At 38.7% G+C, this 20,913-nt stretch overlaps 1 protein-coding gene across 32 annotated transcripts in view; it reads right to left on the bottom strand.

The window, feature by feature from the left end:
- KYAT3 (kynurenine aminotransferase 3) overlaps nt 1-20,913 on the bottom strand; it is a 60,140-nt gene that overhangs the window by 18,293 nt on the left and 20,934 nt on the right. For 16 of the 32 annotated variants that reach the window (XR_015160440.1, XR_015160437.1, XR_015160435.1 and 13 more), the window contains 7 exons: nt 17,239-17,297; nt 16,319-16,463; nt 14,195-14,344; nt 8,360-8,446; nt 7,213-7,338; nt 6,997-7,117; nt 1,404-1,480 (listed from right to left, as the gene is read on the bottom strand). Coding sequence is in view for 20 of the 32 variants with exons in the window: in XM_086391039.1 (XP_086247165.1) it covers nt 1,404-1,480; nt 6,997-7,117; nt 7,213-7,338; nt 8,360-8,446; nt 14,195-14,344; nt 16,319-16,463; nt 17,239-17,297 (765 nt within the window). In the remaining 12 variants the exon portion in view is untranslated. Of the gene's footprint in view, nt 1-1,403; nt 1,481-6,996; nt 7,118-7,212; nt 7,339-8,359; nt 8,447-14,194; nt 14,345-16,318; nt 16,464-17,238; nt 17,298-18,541; nt 18,687-20,913 lie in introns of all 32 variants that reach the window. The other 16 variants (XR_015160439.1, XR_015160433.1, XM_086391051.1 and 13 more) reach the window with 3 other exon arrangements.

Genomic DNA, 20,913 nt, shown 5'->3' on the forward strand with positions numbered 1-20,913 from the left:
TCAGGAAGCAACAGTTAGAACTGGACACGGAACAACAGACTGGATCCAAATAGGAAAAGGAGTACGTCAAGGCTGTATATTGTCACCCTGCTTATTTAACTTATATGCAGAGTACAGCATAAGAAATGTTGGACTGGAAGAAGCACAAGCTGGAATCAAGATTGCCGGGAGAAATATCAATAACCTCAGATATGCAGATAACACCACCCTTATGGCAGAAACGGAAGAAGAACTAAAGAGCCTCTTGATGAAAGTGAAAAAGGAGAGTGAAAAAGTTGGTTTAAAGCTCAACATTCAGAAAACTAAGATCATGACATCTGGTCCCATCATTTCATGGCAAATAGATGGGGGAAGAGTGGAAACAGTGGCTGACTTTATTTTTTGGGCTCCAAAATCACAGCAGAGGTTGATTGTAGCCATGAAATTAAAAGATGCTTACTCCTTTGAAGGAAAGTTATGACCAACCTAGACAGCATATTAAAAAGCAGAGACATTACTTTGTCAACAAGGGTCCCTCTAGTCAAGGCTTTGGTTTTTCCAGTGGTCATGTCTGTATATGAGAGTTGGACTCTAAAGAAAGCTGAGCACTGAAGAATTGATGCCTTTGAACTGTGGTACTGGAGAAGACTCTTGAAAGTCCCTTGGACTGCAAGGAGCTCCAACCAGTCCATCCTAAAGCAGATCAGTGCTGGGTGTTCATTGGAAGGACTGATATTGAAGCTGAAACTCCAATACTTGGCCACCTGATGAGAAGAGTTGACTCATTTGAAAAGACCCTGATGCTGGGAAAGATTGAGGGCAGGAGGAGAAGGGGACGACAGGATGAGATGGTTGGATGGCATCACCAACTCGATGGACATGGGTTTGGGTAGACTCTGGGAGTTGGTAATGGACAGCGAGGCTTGGCATGCTGCGGTTCATGGAGTCGCAAGGAGTCGGACACGACTGAGCCACTGAGCTGAACTGGGATTCCATCACTTCCACTAGCTTTGTTTGTAGTGATGCTTCCTAAGGCCCACTTGACTTCACATTCCAGGATGTCTGGCTCTAGGTGAGTGATCACACCATTGCGATTAACTGGGTCATAAAGATCTTTTTTGTACAGTTCTTCCCATTAGCTATTATTTTTTCTCCTTTTAATTAATATACAGTAATCCAAGCATTGCAAAGAAAAGAGTATCATCAGTTGGTTACTTATAAATAAGCAAATTACCCTATTTTTCTTACTTCAAAAGAATGATTACATCTCAAAAAGGATAAAAACATGAAAACTGAATAAGAAAGCAGATCAGTAAGTATAAAAACCTGTGTAAACTGAGTATTTATGCATTTACAACACACAAAAAACTCTACAAGAAATAAGATATGTGCCTGTTTTCAAACAATTAAATTTTTCATCTTACCTTCCAGCCAGTTACACTGAAAGTCTTTCCAGCACTTCCTATGGTTATTGTTCTCTCCCACATACCTGGAAAAGTGGCTGAATAGCAAAAAAGCGGGGGAAAAGGTTAGTTAATTGCTTTATGATCCGTCTACACTCAGTATAATCTAATAACAAAAATGCCTTATAATATAGGCAGTATAGTTATTTCAATAGGTTTTTAAGAGATAATTTAGCTTTAACTGAAACTCAGCTGAAAATATTACCAAGCTTGAAAACATTTAAATGGCAAATCATCTCCCAGGGCAGGAATGGTCAGAAGCTGCAGCCGGCAGCGCTCCGGGCCGGTTCAGTGCAGTGGTCATGGGAGCAACAGCACCCGGCTCTCAGTGTTAGTGGTAGCTGGCGGCCAGCACGATCGTTCTGTGGCACAGTTCTGGTTGTGGTTCCGGTAGTGTTTAGCTCACCTCTACTCTGTCCTTTTTCTGAGTCTGATTGCTACAGGATTCCTAAGGCAGTGGTTCTTAAAATACACTTCCCACTTAGCAAAATCAGTATCACTGGGGAAGTCATAAAAAAGGCAAATTCTTGGATCCTCAGAAACTCTGGGGAAGGCCCAGCAGTTCACAGGCATGTGCAAGAATGAGGGTGTGCATTTTAGAAATAGCACACTGAGATGTAAATCCATGATGTATCTTGAAGTCATCTTCTCATAGCAAGTAAAGTGTCTACTAAGATATCAGGTAGCTAAAGAAAGTTCCAAAATGTAAACATATGCAATTTCAGCCTATCATGAAATATCCATCAATATTTATAAAGGTAGGAAAGCCATATAAATTGGAAGAGTTACCATTGTATTCTCTGTGAAACCCAAAAAGAAATCCCAAAAGGACAAATTAGAAAAATATTTAGAGGGTCTATTTGAAGACAGAACATTCTAAGATATATCCTCTCAAGTTTTGAGACATTTCTATTCTTCCAAAATATTCCAAAGGACATGGCGTGTTTTACTTTCCTATTTGACCACAGAAATATCTAAACTATGTATAAGGCAGAGTATCAGTCCCTTTAAAGTAATAATAAATATCCCAAATCAGGAACATCTATTATTAAGAACAACACTTAGAAATAAATTCTTTGAAAATAAGAATTACCCAAACTAATACAAACCTAGCATGTTCTAACAATAAGTTAAACATGAAGTCAATAAAAACTATGTACACATCAAATGTAGGTTACATTCACAAAATATCAAAACTAATTAAAGTATTTAAAAGCTAAGTATTTTCTTGATGGCTATTTTGGCCATATAAAACTGAATCTTTTTGCTTTTTCTTTCAAGGAGTAAGATGATCAGCTAAATAATTTATGAGAAATTCTATACTAATTTTCCAAATATCAAGGGGTTAGTATATAAATACCAATGTATTAGTATAATCTCTTCCAGAACAGAGGTTTCTTTTGTTGAATGTAATGTCATTTTACTGAAAACTGGAGACACCATTTGAGTCAAGAATGTGACCCAGTATGAACAAATTCTACAATTCCAATTAAAAGAGTCCTAAGTAATTTAAAACCTGGCGAATGAAATGGCAACCCACTCCAATATTCTTTCCTGGAAAATCCCAGGGACAGAAGAGCCTGGCGGGCTACAGTCTACAGGGTTGCAAAAGAGACATGACTTAGTGACTAAACACACAGACGCACAAGTAATTTAAGAACATCTAGATAATCATGCCCTCTCTGTCTCAGAGATTTGGGGAGCTACAGAAGTTAAACAGAGTAGATGACCACAACACTGCATGTGCATATAGCAACAAAGAAAAAAAAAGTCTTTACAGATCGGATGATTTAGAAAAACCGTATCTAGTTTGAGTACTGGTAAGTTTAGCCTGCAGTTACACATGAAAGGCAACTGGTCTTTGCACTTCTCATGTATGACCCACCCTCCTTAAATCAACCACAGCAGCTATAACAGTTATTCACAGGTGACTTAGGCTTCAATAGAAGTCAGATAAAGATTAAGACATGATGAAGAGTGCAAGCTACACCTGGGAAAACTGTCTCTGTGACATGAAGCTGATGCTAATTTCATGATGTGTGGCCAGAATCTTATTGTATTAAAGAGCTACTATTGCACTCTGCAAATTGATGGAATAGCCATTTCATATCTTTCAGGTAACAAAGTCCACCGTATTTAACAGAATACGTTTTCACATGTTTGTACTCTCTAAATAATGAAATAGAATGAATAATGAAATGAATAATAATGATAATGAAACAGAAATGAATAATGAATTCATTTTTTTCTTGTTTTAACATCCTGAGTTGTTACAACTAAAAAATCTGAGTTAAAAATATATGTCTTGATATCTTTAGCAAATAATATCATTTACACTTTTACCATAAAGTATTTATAAGGTTTAAACAAGAAGTTTCAAGATCATTTAAAGCAATATTTTGAAAAGAATATTGCTAAAATGAGTTAAATAAAATTTAAAAGCTTTGAGTTATTGCATAGACATGAACATTTGTAAAATGTACAAAATGTTAAGCATAAAATTATATTTATTCATTAGATAGATGCCTCTTCCTCTCTCTACTTCTAAAAAATTATCAAAAATGAAATTGTCCATGTTGGTTTGATTTTCAACTGGGGAGTAGTTAATGACCTGAGACAGAGATTATCAAAAAGATGTGGGGAGGTGAACTCTGATGCAATTTTGACAAATAACAAAATGGGCTGTGCTAAGATACCACACCTTACAAATTTCTGGCTCTCTTCTTTGTTTATACATTCTCCTTTAGAAGATACATTGTCTTCCATGTGTTCCACTATCAACAAAATTTTGGTGACTTTCAAAAATGAATCCCTTCACAATTTGACCCTGACAATCAGGCCTATAATTCTACTTGTCTGTAGACATCTCCTCCTCTATGTCTCAAAGACACTGAAACTTAGCATGAGAAGCAGGAATTTCCTTTGCTCAGCTCTTCCCACAGACCTGTCTCCTTCCATTTCCATCCCTGATTAAGGCCTCATCACTGCTGAGTGGTCCAGGCTAGAGATCTCAGAATCATACTTGCTTGCCTTCCCACCTTCAAATGCTATATTCTGTGCCCTACAGTTTATACTTCTAAACAACCCCAGCATATGATCTCCACTGCCAGGGGATCGGACTTAAAATCCTCACCTGCAGCTCATTCTTACCTTTATAAAACAAATCCAATACAGAACCAATTACCCTGCCTCATCACACCTCGTCATTGCCTGTTGCAGCTGTTCTCAAAGTACGCTCACTGGTACCTTGATGATCAAATTAATTATTGACTTTTTTTAATAGAGCTTGAAAAAAACTGATTTTAAGTTTTCCACAAAATTTTCTTTAGCACTTCAAACTGCTACTGGTTATCTCAGTGGTAAAGAACCAGCCTGCCAGCACAAGAGACATGGATTTGATCCTTGGGTTGAGAAGATCCCTTGGAGAAGGAAATGGCAACGCACTCCAGTGTTCTTGCCTGGAAAATCCCATGGACAGAGGATTCTGGTGGGCTATAGCCCATGGGGTCACAAAAAGAGAGTTGGACATGACTTAGTAACTAAAACAACAACTGGTTATCTGATGGTGAATGCTGCCAATAGTGAAACAAATGAGCATCAGGAAATGAACAATAATGGCAAAAATCAGAAAGACTCAGATGTATTTATTTCAGTAACACTTTGTTACAGGTGAATACACACAGATTTGTGATTTTTATATTGACTTCTAATTATTAAATTTCTGTTAAGAAAATTACCTCTAGCTTCATGATGAAATACAGTATATATTGTCACTAATTCATCAGATGAACACTGTGACTTCATGATACTCTATCACTAAAATATAATAAAAGTTTAAGAACCATTGGCCCCACCTCAATGAAATTTAAATTCTTTATATTCATATATAAAGTCCTTCAGAATCACCCTACTTTTCCATTCTCATTTGTGCCAGTTACTACAACACACTCTTATAAGCCAGTTAAGTATATCTTGGTCTTTCATGCCATCTCACCTTAGTACACAAGTTTATCTGAGAAGACTTTTCTTTCTACTTCTCTGACTAATTCCATCTTTTGCCCACTTTGTTGATCTCCTCTGTGTCTCCACAGCAGTTTGTAATTTACCACAGATAATTATGATGTGTGCAACAACTATTTATGTATAAATACACTAATTTTAAAATTTATTGGTTCCTGCCAGTGATATTATTCTTCCCTCACCCTTTCATACTTCCTATTCATTTTATTCAACAATTATTTTCTGATTGTCTGCCATGCACAAGACCCTATTCTGGGAACTGATGATTCAGAAGAGATCAAAACATTTAAAAATTCCTACCTCCTTGCAGGTTAGAAGTAAAAATATATAGATCCTGATATTTGTTATACAGGAAAACACAGGACAGAAGGGTTTTCCTGGTAGTTCAGTAGTTAAAAATCTGCCTTGCAATGCAGGGGACATGGGTTCGATCCCAGGTCCAGGAAGATCCCACATGCCTCAGAGCAACTAAGCCTGTGTGCCACAACTACTGAGTCTGCATTCTACAGCCTTGTCCTGCAACAAAAGAAGCCACTGCAATGAGAAGTCCGAAGACCGCAATGAAGAGTAGCCCTGACTCCCCGTAACTAGAGAAAGCCTGAGTGCAGCAACAAAGACCCATCACAGCCAAAAAAAATAAAACAAAACAACAGGAAAAGGACAAAGAAAATGCACAGAGGTTTAAATCTTAAATGTGTGGTCATAAAATCTGAAAACTGAATAAATACCCCAGGGAGGTGACACTGAGTCGTTTGGATATCTGAGGGAAAACTGTTTCCAAGTATAGGAAGGGAAAGTGCAAAGACCCAAAGATTGAAGCACAGTTATAACCCTATAGGTGATATAAGTTTGGATCACCCCAGAAGACACCATGGTATCTGTGACATGGCCTGGGTGGGTGTGTGTGTGTGTACACTCAGTCACTTCAGTCATGTCCAACTCTTTGTGACCCTATAGATCATAGCCCACCAGGTTCCTTTGTCCACAAGATTCGCCCTCCTCCAGAGGATCTTCCTGACCCAGGAATTGAACCCACGTTTCCTGCATTGCAGGCAGATTCTTTACCATTGAGCCACTGGGGAAGCCTGAGATGTAGTAGTAATGGTGAAATCCATTGCAGCAATACCTTACTATCACAGCAATTTCTTTCCTGTTCATCTGGCATTTCAGCATTTCCCTTAGTAGGGACAGGCCAGTTCAGGAATAAGTAAATTCCCTATGTCTTATATACAAAGTAATAGTTAGATTATTGGGAAAAAAAAAAAAAAAGCTAAGAATGAAGGCAAAAGTACTACTTCTCTGGTTTCCTAGTTGTATACTGTGATCTAAAACCTTGTCTCCTAAGTTTGTACTGCTTGTCCTTCAACCTGTTCATAAATCCACTCAAACATCATTCATTCAAGTCCCGTTTTTAAGTGCTCACAGACATCTACCCATTACAAAGACTATTCTAAAGCTGTTCTGGGATTCTTTCCAGATACTCCACATGTGTGCAAACACATTTAGATTTGTGACTCTACGTAATAATTGGTACCTATTTTAAAATGCTTATTTCCAGTATATACAAGCCATTCATAAACCTCATCACTGATGCAGAGTGTGTCATATTTGATGCAAAGGTCGGCAATTACTTGGAGTTCCTCTTTGGTATACACCTACACATACGAAAGGAAACAAAAGAGCAGAGCCAATTATTCAACGTGTGAGAGAATGATGGATCAGAAGATGCATAAAGAGTTCAAAGACTCACCTTGCCAAGGGGGTTATGCGGAGTATTTAGTATTATAGCTTTGGTTTTGGAATTAAATTTGCTTGCCAGTTCTTGAGGATCTAAGGTCCAGTCAGAACTAGAGCATTTTTTCCCATCAACAGGTTTCTAAGCATGAAGAATGAAGATGTGATTTAATCAGTTAATTCATGTTTGCTGTATTATAAATAAATAACCTAATAAGGAAAAAAAAGTAGAGAAAGGCATGGCAAAGGTAACTTAATAGATAACTAACAAAGAAAAGAAACAAAAATAACTAAGATTTACTTCTGCCTTAAGAGCCCAACAGGACTTGAGTCCCATGCTCATACCTGTTAAATGGAAACATGAACTCTGTCAACATTAACAGCTGTAAAAGTGCCTAAATTCCTTCAGAGGAGCCAGCTATATGGTTACGGTTAACACGTCTGATTATGGTTAACACGTCTGATTCTATAAGGCTAATAGAAGATTCTGTGATTCACCCTAGTGTGTTACTTATTTTAATAAGATTTTTTAAAAAGACAATTAAACTATACTGTATTCCTAAAGATAAAAGTAGAGTAAAAAAACCAAAACACTTTATTCAGAATTGAGTAAGTATTTATTGAATACCCAGCATACACCCTAGGATTCCCAGGGGGTTCAATGGTAAAGAATCAGCCTGCCAAGCAGCAAACCCGAATTCAATCCCTGAGTCAGGAAAATTCTCTGGAGGAGGAAATGGCAACCCACTCCACTATTCTTGCCTGAAAAATCCCATGGAGAGGAGCCTGGAGGGCTACCATCCGTGGGGTCACAGAGTCAGCCATGACTTAATGATTACCAGCACATACCCTGCACTGTTAGTTACTGGGGACTAGAGCTATAAAAGTGAGTCAGAAATGGTCTCTGACCTGGTGGTGCTCAGTCAGTAGGGGAGATACATAACCACAAAAAATACTATTACATACAAGGTAGAAGCTGTTAGATACATGGCAAACATATGATGAAGTAATAAAAATCCCCCCTTAAATAGCTGTTACCTTCAGTCATGGTAGAGATATACAGTAAATCCCAAAATGTAATCAAAGTAGAAACTTTATTGACAACAAAGTAATAGGCATTTTCAAAACTTTTTAAAAAATGTAAATCATAGGGGCAGACTTACACATCTCAGGGGAACAAAAACAGGTGTTGCTCCAGCCATTCTCACCATGGACTCATAGCAGTCAAAGAAAGGCACTATCACTATGACCTGGAATCAAACCAAATAACGAATCAATCAATAATTAATCCATTTAACAAATACGGAGAAGGCAATGGCACCCCACTCTAGTACTCTTGCCTGGAAAATCCCATGGACGGAGGAGCCTGGTAGGCTCCAGTCCAGGGGGTCGCTAAGAGTCGGGCACGACTGAGTGACTTCAGTTTCACTTTTCACTTTCATGCATTGGAGAAGGAAATGGCAACCCACTCCAGTGTTTTTGCCTGGAGAATCCCAGGGACGGGGGAGCCTGGTGGGCTGCTGTCTATGGGGTCGCACAGAGTCGGACACGACTGAAGCGACTTAGCAGCAGCAGCAGCAGTGTACATACTATGTGTGAAGCACTATACAACATGCTAAGATGCAGCAGTGCACTTTGTCTTCACACACCTGAGTGAAAAAGACCTTGGGAACAAACTTGTCAGGAGCCTTAATTGGACCCCTTGATTTCCTAGGGAGCTCTGTGGATAGGCTTGCAGTGGGACCCTTCAAATCGTATGCAAAATTTTCTACATGCATAGGTTTATTTTTCTGGGAAAAGGGTCCATAGCTCTCATTACATTCTCAAAGGGATGATCTAGCCAAAAACAGTGAGTTTAAATTTCAAATTAGAAAATAAACAATCAGCAGCACAGCAAGACCAGAAGGAAAGAGAGCACTGCAGGGATTCTCTCTGTTATGGTGTAGTAATTTCTAAGTATCGTCCTGAGAGAAGAACAGGGAAGCCTGCGTGCAACAGTACATGGGGTCGCAAAGAGCTGGACATGATTGCGCGACTGAACAACAACAACAAAGACATTTCTTTTTCAAAAACATCACCAAACAGAGAGAGAATGCAAGAAGACAGGATGCTACCATTAATGTCTGATACCCACAATTTTCCTCCAGGTGACTTATATCTGGATTCTTTTTTCCTAGCTCCTTTGCTCCTACAAGGTCCTGTAGGCTACTACAGGCTCTCTCAATCTACTCATGGCCTGTCTCTCAGGTCAGTGGGCCAGACTAACCTGTCCAGTTGGTATCTCTTCTGCAATATGCCAGTCTGGACCTAGTATCCCTGACTTTTTGCTTTTCTATGAGTTTAAACACGTGATTTATATTCATCGTCGACATTCAGTTTTTCTATCTTTTTTTACACGCAGCAATACTTCACAAACATTTAATATTATTTAGTTTTAATGCATTGTTTTAATGGCTATTTGAGAGTCTACTGAATTCTAGGATAATTTTGTTATAGTTTGTATAAATAACAGTACAGTGAATTAGTGACTGCACAGTTTCTCCATTTTAGTGCTTGTTACTGCTAGACTAAAGAGTATAAATACCTTTTATGGTACTCTTTCTCTCTCTATATATATATATTCAAACTGCTTTTGAAAAATCTGCCAACAATGTATAATTTTACAAGTGTACACTTAAATTGAAGTAAGTAGGGAAAACTACTAGATCACTCAGGTTCTGAGCTAAATCAAATCCCTTACGATTATACAGTGGAAGTGAGAAAGAGATTTAAGGTACTAGATCTGATAGACAGAGTGCCTGATGAACTATGGATGAAGGTCCGTGACATTGTACAGGAGACAGAGATCAACACTATCCCAAGAAAGAGAAATGCAAAAAAGCAAAATGGTTGTCTGAGGAGGTCTTACAAATAGCTGTGAAAAGAAGATGCGAAAAGCAAAGGAGAAAAGGAAAGATACACCCAATTGAATGCAGAGTTCCAAAGAATAGCAAGGAGAGATAAGAAAGCCTTCCTCAGTGATTAATGCAAAGAAATAGAGGAAAACAATAGATTGGGAAAGACTAGAGAACCCTTCAAGAAAATTAGAGATACCAAGGGAACATTTCATGCAAAGATGGGCTCAATAAAGGACAGAAATGGGATGGACCTAACAGAAGCAGAAGATATTAAGAAAAGGTGGCAAGAATATACAGAAGAACTGTACAAAAAACATCTTCAAAACCCAGATAATCACAATGGTGTGATCACTCTCCTAGAGCCAGACATTCTGGAATGTGAAGTCAAGTGGGCCTTAGGAAGCATCACTACGAACAAAGCTAGTGGAGGTGATGGAATTCAAGTTGAGCTATTTCAAATCCTAAAAGAGGATGCTGTGAAAGTGCTGCACTCAATATGTCAGCAAATTTGGAAAACTCAGCAGTGGCCACAGGACTGGAAAAGGTCAGTTTTCATTCCAATCCCAAAGAAAGCCAATGCCAAAGAATGCTCAAACTACCGCACAATTGCACTCATCTCACATGCTAGTAAAGTAATACTCAAAATTCTCCAAGCCAGGCCTCAACAGTGCATGAACTGTGAACTTTCAGATGTTCAAGCTGGATTTAGAAAAGGCAGAGGAATCAGAGATCAAATTAACAACATCCATTGGAGATCATCAAGAAAGCAAAAAAGAGTTCCAGAAAAACATCTACTTCTGCTTTATTGACTATGCCAAAGCCTTTGACTGTGTGGATCACAAAAAACTGTGGAAAATTCTGAAAGAGATGGGAATACCGGACCACCTGACCTGCCTCCTGAGAAATCTGTATGCAGGTTTAGAAAGCAACAGTTAGAACTGGACATGGAATGACAAACTGGTTCCAAATAGGAAAAGGAGTACGTCAAGGCTGTATATTGTCACCCTGCTTATTTAACTTCTATGCAGAGTACATCATGAGAAACGATGGGCTGGATAAAGCACAAGCTGGAATCAAGATTTCTGGGAGAAATATCAATAACTTCAGATATGCAGATGATAACACCCTTATGGCAGAAAATGAAGAAGAACTAAAGAGCCTCTTGATGGAAAGAGGAGCATGAAAGAGTTGGCTTAAAGTTCAGCATTCAGAAAACTAAGATCATGAAATCCAGTACCTTCACTTCATGGCAAACAGATGTGGAAACAGTGACAGACTTTATTTTTCTGGGCTCCAAAATCACTGCAGATGGTGACTGTAGCCATGAAATTAAAAGATGTTTACTCCTTGGAAGGAAAGTTATGACCAACCTAGACAGCATATTAAAAAGCAGAGACATTACTTTGCCAACAAAGGTCTGTCTAGTCAAGGCTATGGTTTTTCCAGTAGTCATGTATGGATGTGAGAGTTGGACTATAAAGAAAGCTGAGTTCCAAAAAATTGATGCTTTTGAACTGTGGTGTTGGAGAAGACTCTTGAGAGTCCCTTGGACTACAAGGAGATACAACCAATTCATCCTAAAGGAAATCAGTCTTGAATATTCTTTGGAGGGACTGATGCTGACACTGAAACTCAAATACTTTGGCCACCCAATGCAAAGAGGTGACTATTTGAAAAGACCATGATGCTGGGAAAGACTGAAGGTGGGAGAAGGGGATGACAGAGGATGAGATGGCTGGCTGGCATCACCGACTCACTGGACATGAGTGTGAGTAAACTCCGGGAGTTGGTAACGGACAGGGAGGCCTGGGTGCTGCCATCGGTGGGGTCACAAAGACTCGGACACGACTGAGCGACTGAACTGAACTGAACACTAAACTGCCTTTAAGTTTGTGTTGGTTAAATTCATGGCACCTAATTATCATCCTAGATTTCTACTTTTTACTATTTATATTTCCTGTTCAAGGCTTGTCTCACTGAGTTACAGGAGGCCCTTACATTCTAAAGTTCCTTTGTTTGTACTGGCCATCTAATTCACACTGAATATTTTCTACACAACGTGCTATGTTAGGCTTTGGGTATTGCAGAGGACAAGACATGAGCCAGGAATGGATGTTTTCCTGAAGTTCATTAGACTGTGAAATTCTTAGGGACTAAGATGACCCATCTTTGCAGCCCTGATGAGACACATCATGCCTGGTATGAAGTGAGAGCTCCACGAAGGAAAGGAAACGGGGGAGGCAGCGAGGTGGAACTGAGAATATACCTGACACTCTTCCCTGAAATTTCCTTATTTTTACAATGGAAATGATTCCCCTCTCTTTTTGACGAATATTTACCGAGCACTCGCTATTTCAACTGCTGGCTCTATAACAATAAACTAATTTTTCTGGAACTTAAATTCTACAGAGAGAGACATAATAAATAAGAAACAAGGAAGTAAATTAGATAATTTCAGATAGTAATAAATATTATAAGGAAAATAATAGGCCTATATGATGCAAAGTGATGTGTGTGGTTTCAAAATATTAGATAAGTTGATCGGTGAAGAAGAATAGAGAAAAGATGGCAAAAGGCTGAGCCTTGGGACACACCAACAGAGTGCAGAGAAGGAGGAAGCAGCAAAGGAGTAACACGATCAAAGCCTGAGCTGAAACTTTCAGTTACAGGAATAAAGGAAATTACATATATGAAAGTATGACTATACTTCCTTACCATGATTCCTTAAGTAACTTATTGTTTGGCAGAGCAGAGGGAATAGAGATCTAATAGAAAAGGTAACACAAAGTCACAGAGGTATCTTTCATAAAGGAGGTACAGATAAAGTGCTGGGGGGGTGGTGGTTCAGGACCTCCCTGGTGGCTCACTGATTAAGAATCTGCCTGCCAATGCAAGGGGACACAGGTTTGATCCCTGGTCCGAGAAGATCCCACGTGCCCTGGAGCAGTGAAGCTCCTGCGCCACAACTACTGAAGCGCCCTCTCTACAATAAGAGAAGCCACTGCAATGAGAAGCCCACACACAGCAACGAAGACTAGCCCCTGCTCACCACAGCTAAAGAAAGCCTGCACTGAGCAATGAAGACCCAGTGCAGCCACAAAATTAAAAAAAAAAAAAAAAAAAAAGTGCTGGCAGAGTTCAAAGAAGGGAATTAACAATACAGATCATGGCAAATATTCATTCCTCAGACTGGGCTTACCCAACACCTCTGTGGAGCTTTCTGGACCTATATTAGCAGAGTTCATCACTTCTTCCTCTTGTCACCATGGTAACTTACACATTCCCCACCACTGCCTATCACACTGCATCCTTCTGTATCTGTTTACAAGTTCATCTCCTTCACTAAACAGGGAACCTCTTCCACATAGAAACAGTCTTTTAAAAAAATCTCTCCCACATCGTCTAGCATATCCTCAGTAAATTTTGAATAAATGGAAGAGGTGAGTAAATATGAAAGCAAGGGTCCTGGAATGATAACGGGGAAGCAGGAGCAGAGCTACTGAGGTCAGTGCTGAAGTGGGTTTTATATCACTTCACTAAATTAAAAAGTCACTCAGTTGTCTTGTTATGCATCCCTCACATGGTGCTGCTAACAATACAGGGCAGAAAAAGACAGTAACCAAATACTTGTTGATTGAGTTCATCTTCCCATACTACTGCTAGCCTCTTTTACCTGCCCTTATGTAAACAGGCTGTAAACAGAAGAATAAACAACACGCAACAGAAGTGAATAAATCTCACAGACAAAATGATAAATGAGAGAAGTCAGACTCAAGAGTATATACTGTATATTCTATTACATCAGGTTAAAGAGCTAGTAAAATGAATCTCTGACAGAATACAGAAGACTGTTACCTCTGGAAGAATACAGACTAGGAAGGGGCAAGAGGGAGCCTTCCAGGTTGCTGGAAATGTACTCTATCTTCATCTGGTTTGTGGTTACAGGGAGACAAACATACACACACAAGTAAACATTTACTAAGTTGTACTTAACAGTTTTTTGTGAACTTGACTGCATATGTACTATATTTGAAAAATACTTAAAATAAGCATGAAAAAAGTGAAAATATAAAGGCAGCACGATAATGTTAATATACTTACTTCATCCCCCTCATCAATCAATCCTTGAATGGCATTAAAAAGAGATCCATATGCTCCTACTGTCACAAGGATTTCTTCATTTGGATTGATTTGATTGTGATAAAACTTTTCATATAGGCAGGACAGAGCTTTCACAAGTGATGGATGACCCTGTTGAGTGAAAAGGAAGAACAAAACCTTGAATTTAATTATGAGACCTACTTCTTTGAGATAGTTTGGCTCTGAAATGTTAAAAATTTTTTAACATTTAGGTTTTACAATTCTCTAACGTGTATTTTTATGGCAACAAATTAAAAACAAAAAAATCGTTCCCCTTATTTTCAGAAGGTTCCTGAATGAATGAATGGTCATGATGACTTGCTAATGATTAAAAACTTCCCTATTAAATGACTGATTTTTGAATACAAAATTTCAAGGTATCAGCTTTGTTATCTGATATCTTGATATTTGCTTTTTTCTGCCCAGCGTCTGCATCCTTTTTTTGCTTTCAGTAACCACCTTGATTTTCAGTCATTTGCAGAAAATATTAGTAAGTGTCCAAGTGCAGGTCTTGTGACTTTGTTAGGAAAGCACCAGGCTCTGGAGTAATAAACTGGGTCAGGATGCAGGAGAAGAGGGAGATTGCTTAGCTATATCCTGGGTTACTGAGGTAAAAGAGTACGGCTCCCTCTAAGTTGTCCATCCCAGTTCATATGAAGAGAAGGCGGAATTTTTTTGTTAAGGATGTATTTACTTGTCGTCTTTTTATTTCTTTTGTAACAGTGGCATGTATGTCCCAGAGCCTCACCTGGTTAAAATCAATAAAAGTGAAGCCAGAGCACATTTTTCATATTTTGAAATTAGGAAGTAGTATAGTATTAGAGAAGCTGGTTGTAATTAGTAATAGAAGGTCAAAAAATATACACAAATTGTTGAAAGAGCAGCAAGAGACAGTTGTCACCCCTCCCAGAAATCCAAAATTCTCTTTGAATTCATTTTAATAACAGGTTTAACAAATTCTAGCAAAGGGTGATATGAAAGCAACTATAAACACTATACATCTGCCCTTACAGTAATAAGGATTTGTGCTTAAATTTTTAAATTACAAAGTGACTCATGATTCATATAAGTAAAATTAGGCAAAAGATACATAAAGAAAAATTATCTTTCCTCAAAATCTCTTACCTCCCATGCCCTGAGGTGACCAACATCCACAGCCTGCTGACACCACAACCCCATCCCCACTGCTACACCGATATAAACACACACACATATATATATACACTCATATATATTCACAAAAGCTGGAAAATATATGAACGATGGGTATAGGTATGTTCCAATAAAACCTTACTTACAAAGTCAGGGATTGGTTGGACTTGGCCCATGGACTATAGCTTGCCACTCCTTGCCATGGATCAATTTAGGGAGAACTGACACCTTAACCATACTTAGTCTTCCAATCTATGAACATCATATATCACTCCATTTATTTAGGTATCATTTAATATCTCTCAGCAAAGTGATGTAGTTTTCAGTGAACAAACGTTGTATATATCTTTAAAAAATCACTTCTAAATTTCAGTGTGTTTAGATATTATTGTAAATGGCATTTTAAATAATTTTACTTTTTAACTTCACTTTTAGTACGACAGAAATACAACTGATTTTTGTACATTGGCCTTGTGTCCCGAAGCTTTGCTCAATTCACTTAGTAAGTTGTGGTACTGGGAACTCTCTGGCTCTAGTAGGCATTGTATGTAGCAAGAAGGATGAAGTTGGGCTGAGGCAGAGAGAAAGTAACTAGTTGGAAATAAATGATATTAATGAAGAGACCAGTGATGAGGCTGCATAAGTATGAAAGGAGAGAAAACATGTCTCAAGTGAATACTCTCCTTCCTTTGTTGCCATGGGAACCCCATCTTGGAATAGTAGTAAAGGAGGGGCCGAGACAGGACTGTGGAGAAGCTGGAATTAGGGGACAGCTTATCCTCAGATATAAGGGCAAGGGTGGGGGTTCCTTTGCCCATCAGGTTAGGATAGTTGGTTCTAGAAAGCCAATTACAGAGAAGTGATAGAAGTATGTTCACACACAATACAATACAAAATACACACTCACACCACACATGGTGCTCATATACTTACAAAGCCCCGTGTGTACTGATTCAGATTATCAATTGCTGCAATCTTGGATAATTCTTCCTTTACATATACAGGAGGGGATATATCTGGAAGGCCTTGGCCCAGATTCACAACAGAAGGGTCTGCAGCCAGTTTGGTAAATTCAATCCTAAGATAAAAAAGACTAGTGTTAGTAAGAACTATGATTACAAAGTTAGCCTTTTATACCTCATAGTCTTATAAAACTGAAAAATAAGATTTAGTCTTATAGATCAAAATAAAATTAACGAGTTCAAGACAATTTTACCATCTACAAAATGACTTTGTCTAGAAAAATGATAGTTGAACCAATAAACTTAATGTTTCTTACAAATCTCAATTCCATGATGCCCATATTTTAATCACATTTTTTTTCCTCAACCACCTGCTGCTGCTGCTGCTGCTGCTAAGTCGCTTCAGTCGTGTCTGACTCTGTGCGACCCCATAGACGGCAGCCCACTAGGCTCCTCTGTCCCTGGGATTCTCCAGGCAAGAATATTGGAGTGGGCTGCCATTTCCTTTTCCAATGCATGAAAGTGAAAAGTGAAAGTGAAATTGCTCAGTCATGCCCAACTCTTAGCGACCCCATGGACTGCAGCCTACCAGGCTCCTCCGTCCATGGGATTTTCCAGGCAAGAGTACTGGACTGGGTTGCCGTTGCTTTCTCCGGCTAGGTTCTCTCATTAGAGAGTAAAGCTAACAGGAAAAGTTCATGCATTAAGAAGGTAAGTTTCACAAGGTCATCACCCAATTTGTCCCTTTCTCTGTCCATTTCCAGTGCCTAGCACAGGGACTGGCACATTGGCTAAGAGAATAAATAAGTGTATGAATCATTACTTCCATTTCCAATGAATGGATGCAAAAAAACTTTACCCAATTATTATTGTTCACTGTAAGGTACTCACCATATATTGCTATCAAGGCCTTCAATTCGTTTTGCATTTTTGAATCTCAAAGACATTTTCTGAAATATATAAAATTGAAGGGGTTTTAGAATTTTTTTCATCAAACAATAATGCCAGAAAATCATGGGCAACTATTTCTCTTCACTACTGGCACCATAGAAAAAGCAGTACCATTGAGAAAAATGTTAGATGCCATTAAAAAATCCCCAAGAGGAATTCATCTCCCATCTACTGTTCTAAATAAATCAATTTAAAGGCCTGAAATGTACTGAAGAGAAAAATGATGGTACTAAAAAGAAGTCAGTTAAAACAATATCTTGAGTCATGCTCTGAAGATCATTTTAGGTCAGGGGTATCAACACTTTCTCAAGTAAGTTCCTTATATGGCATACAGGAAGCACCAAAACAGATGGTTTCAAGACTACTCAATAAGGATTTCTAAATAATAGTAATAATAGGTAACATTATTGAGTGTGTACCAGGCACTATTCTAAGGGTCTTAAGTAATTAACTCCGTTAATATTTACAACAACCCCACGTTATGGTTCTATCACTAGCCGTAATTTACACATGAGGAACGTGAGGTACAGAGAGGATAAGATCAGGTAACTTTACATCTGCCCAAGTTCATGAAAGCAAGTAGCATTTAAACCTAAACAGATTCAACTCAAGATCTGAATCCAGGTAGTCTGACTTCAGAACACATACTCAGCACTGTTTCCGCACACTGCCTTTTGCAGAAGACATTCTAAAAGAGACTACTAGAATGTTGCCTTTTAAAAAAAAAGTATATCAGACATTTAGGTCAGGTCTACTCACATTAAGCAAGCTTGACATATTAAAAGCTAAAATTACAGCAAAGCATTCAATTTTTTAGTTCTTTAAGATTCTAAAAGGAAGTTTACATTATCTCTCAGAAGCATGGAGCTATCTTTGATTTCATTGTTAATAAGCTGCTGAAATAAAAAATGATTGGCAGCATTTTTGCAAAGATTTTCTTAATAGAATAGTAAAGTAATTTGAATCCAATCTAGAAGGAAGATGGTGATAACAGTTATTAAATAGACCATTGTTCTCATTCTATTCCAATACTGGAACCAAGAAATATACCTTTTTGTTTTTCTCACATATTTTTTTTTAATCTTTGAAACTCCACTGAAGTAAATCACATGCAGATTCTCCAGAGGCTAATGTGCCTTCCACAATGGCATTATGATTAAGTGCCCACCTGAACATGATGCTATTTTACAGACTACAATTATACAACTAAAAACGCCCAGAAAGATAAATAGAAAAGACTAACTTTGCCGTGCTGCGTGGCAGGTGGGATCTTAGTTCCCCAGCCAGGGTTTGAATCTTCACCCTGCTTTGGGAAGGCAGAGTCTCAACCACTGGACTGCCAGGGAAGTCCCAGAAAAAGATATCTCAACAACTGTCTTTTTCCATCTCTAAGAAAAAAAAAAATTTTTAGTATTTATTTATTTAGCCTGCGCCAGGTCTTCCATCTTCTTTGCGATACTGGGGATGTTTAGGTGCAGCACATGAACTTTTAGTTGCAGGATGTGGGATCTAGTTCCCTAACCAGGGATCGAACCCAGGCCTGGTGCATTGGAAGTGTCTTAGCCACCGGACCACCAAGGAGATCCCTCTAAGAAATTTTTAAATCTTAATGATTTATTCAGCATGTGCCTACAAAGTAAAGATTCATACATAGAAGTAAGCAGAGTCTATAGTAGATAATTTAGACTAAAAAGTCCAATTTTACCTAAATTATCTAGATAAAGTCAAAATGCATTTCAGATTTAATTTTCTTTAAAATTTGTGTCTAGAACATTCTGAACTATCAAATATTCTATAGTCTTCTCTCACAAGGTTCATATGTGATCCTTCCTCCACACAACTGAGCTTTCTATACAAATGTTTCTCAGTCCTTTTTTTTCTTCTGGTCACCACTTTCCAATCATGGAGACTTTTTAGACATGTTTTCTAAACATGCCTCCCCATTTCTCTCATTAAATGTAAAGGAATAATATTTTGTCAGACAGAGTTGAGCTTTGGATGATCAGAAAACACTGCAATAACCAAGATTGCTTTCACCTGCCAAGCAGCATTTTCTCCCCCTTGGGGGCAATAATGCCCCTGTTAATAAGGCATGCTCTACATTCAATCTAATCCCTGGTTTCCACAACCTTGTCCCTTCACTCCACTAATTCCTATTCCACCTGCCACCTTCAGTTCTCAAGTTAGACTCCGTTTCCTCCAGAGACCTTCTCTGATTCCCCAAGTCAAGGTCAGATGCTCCTCTGTGCTCCCATGACACGAAGTATCCAGCATTTACTACAAAGCATGGTCTTTTTTATCTGTTTGCATTTCTGATTTTCGTCCCTTAGACTGTTAAGTCCTCATGAGGACTACTTATAGCTTGTTTGCACTGATGTGTGTATTAATTGGATTTTTCTATATGGACAGAACCAATAGGATGCACATATATACAGTGATTTATCTTAAAGAATTGGCTCTCAAGATTGTGGGAGCCAGCAAGTTCAAGCCCTGCAGAGCTCCAGCCAAGGAAGAGCTGGTGTTGCAGCTGAAGTCCAAAAACAGAGACAGAATTCCCCCTTCTTTGGGGATCCTCAGTCTTTTTCTCTACAAGTATCTCTTGACTTCCTACTTTTGCATTCCAGTCCCCTATAATGAAAAGGACATCTTTTTTGGGTTAGTTCTAGAAGGTTTTGTAGGTCTTCATAGAACCATTCAACTTCAGCTTCTTCAGCATTACTGGTTGGGGCATAAGCTTGGATTACTCTGATATTGAATGGTTTGCCTTGAAAACAAAGAGAGATCATTCTGTCGTTTTTGAGATTACATTCAAGTACTGCATTTCGGACTCTCTTGTTGACTATGATGGCTAGCCCACTTCTTCTAAGGGATTCTTGCCCACAGTGGTAGATATAATGGTCATCTGAGTTAAATTCACCATTCCAGTCCATTTTAGTTCACTGAATCCTAAAATGTTGATGTTCACTCTTGCCATCTCCTGTTTGACCACTTCAATTTGCCTTGATTCATGGACCTAACATTCCAGGTTCTTATGCAGTATTGCTCTTTACAGCATCAGACTTTACTGCCATTAACAGTCACATCCACAACTGGGTGCTGTTTTTGCTTTGATTCCATCTTTTCATTCTTTCTAGAGTTATTTCTCCACTAATTGCCAGGAGCATATTGGGCACCTACCGATCTGGGGAGTTCATCTTTCAGTGTCCTGTCTTTTTGCCTTTTCATACTGTTCATGGGGTTCTCAAGGCAAGAATACTGAAGTGGTTTGCCATTCCTTTCTCTAGTGGACCACGTTTTGTCAGAACTGTCCACCATGACCCATCTGTCTTGGGTGGCCCTACATGGCATGGCTCATAGTTTCACTGAGTTAGCCAAGGCTGTGGTCCATGTGATCAGACTGGTATTGTGGTTTTCATTCTGTCTGCCCTGTGATGGAGAAGGTAAGAGACCTATGGAAGCTTCCTTATGGGAGAGACTGACTGAGGGGGAAACTGGCTCTTTTTTTAATGGGCTGGGCCATGCTCAGCAAATCTTTAATCCAATTTTCTGTTGATGGGTGGGGATGTGTTCCCTCCCTGTTATTTGACCTCAGGCCAAACTATGGTGGGGGTAATG

Source organism: Bos grunniens, chromosome 3 (genome assembly GCF_055505025.1).
Source record: "Bos grunniens cultivar Pamir isolate PY7600 chromosome 3, Bosgru_T2T1.0, whole genome shotgun sequence".
NCBI classification, from domain to species: Eukaryota; Metazoa; Chordata; class Mammalia; order Artiodactyla; family Bovidae; genus Bos; species Bos grunniens.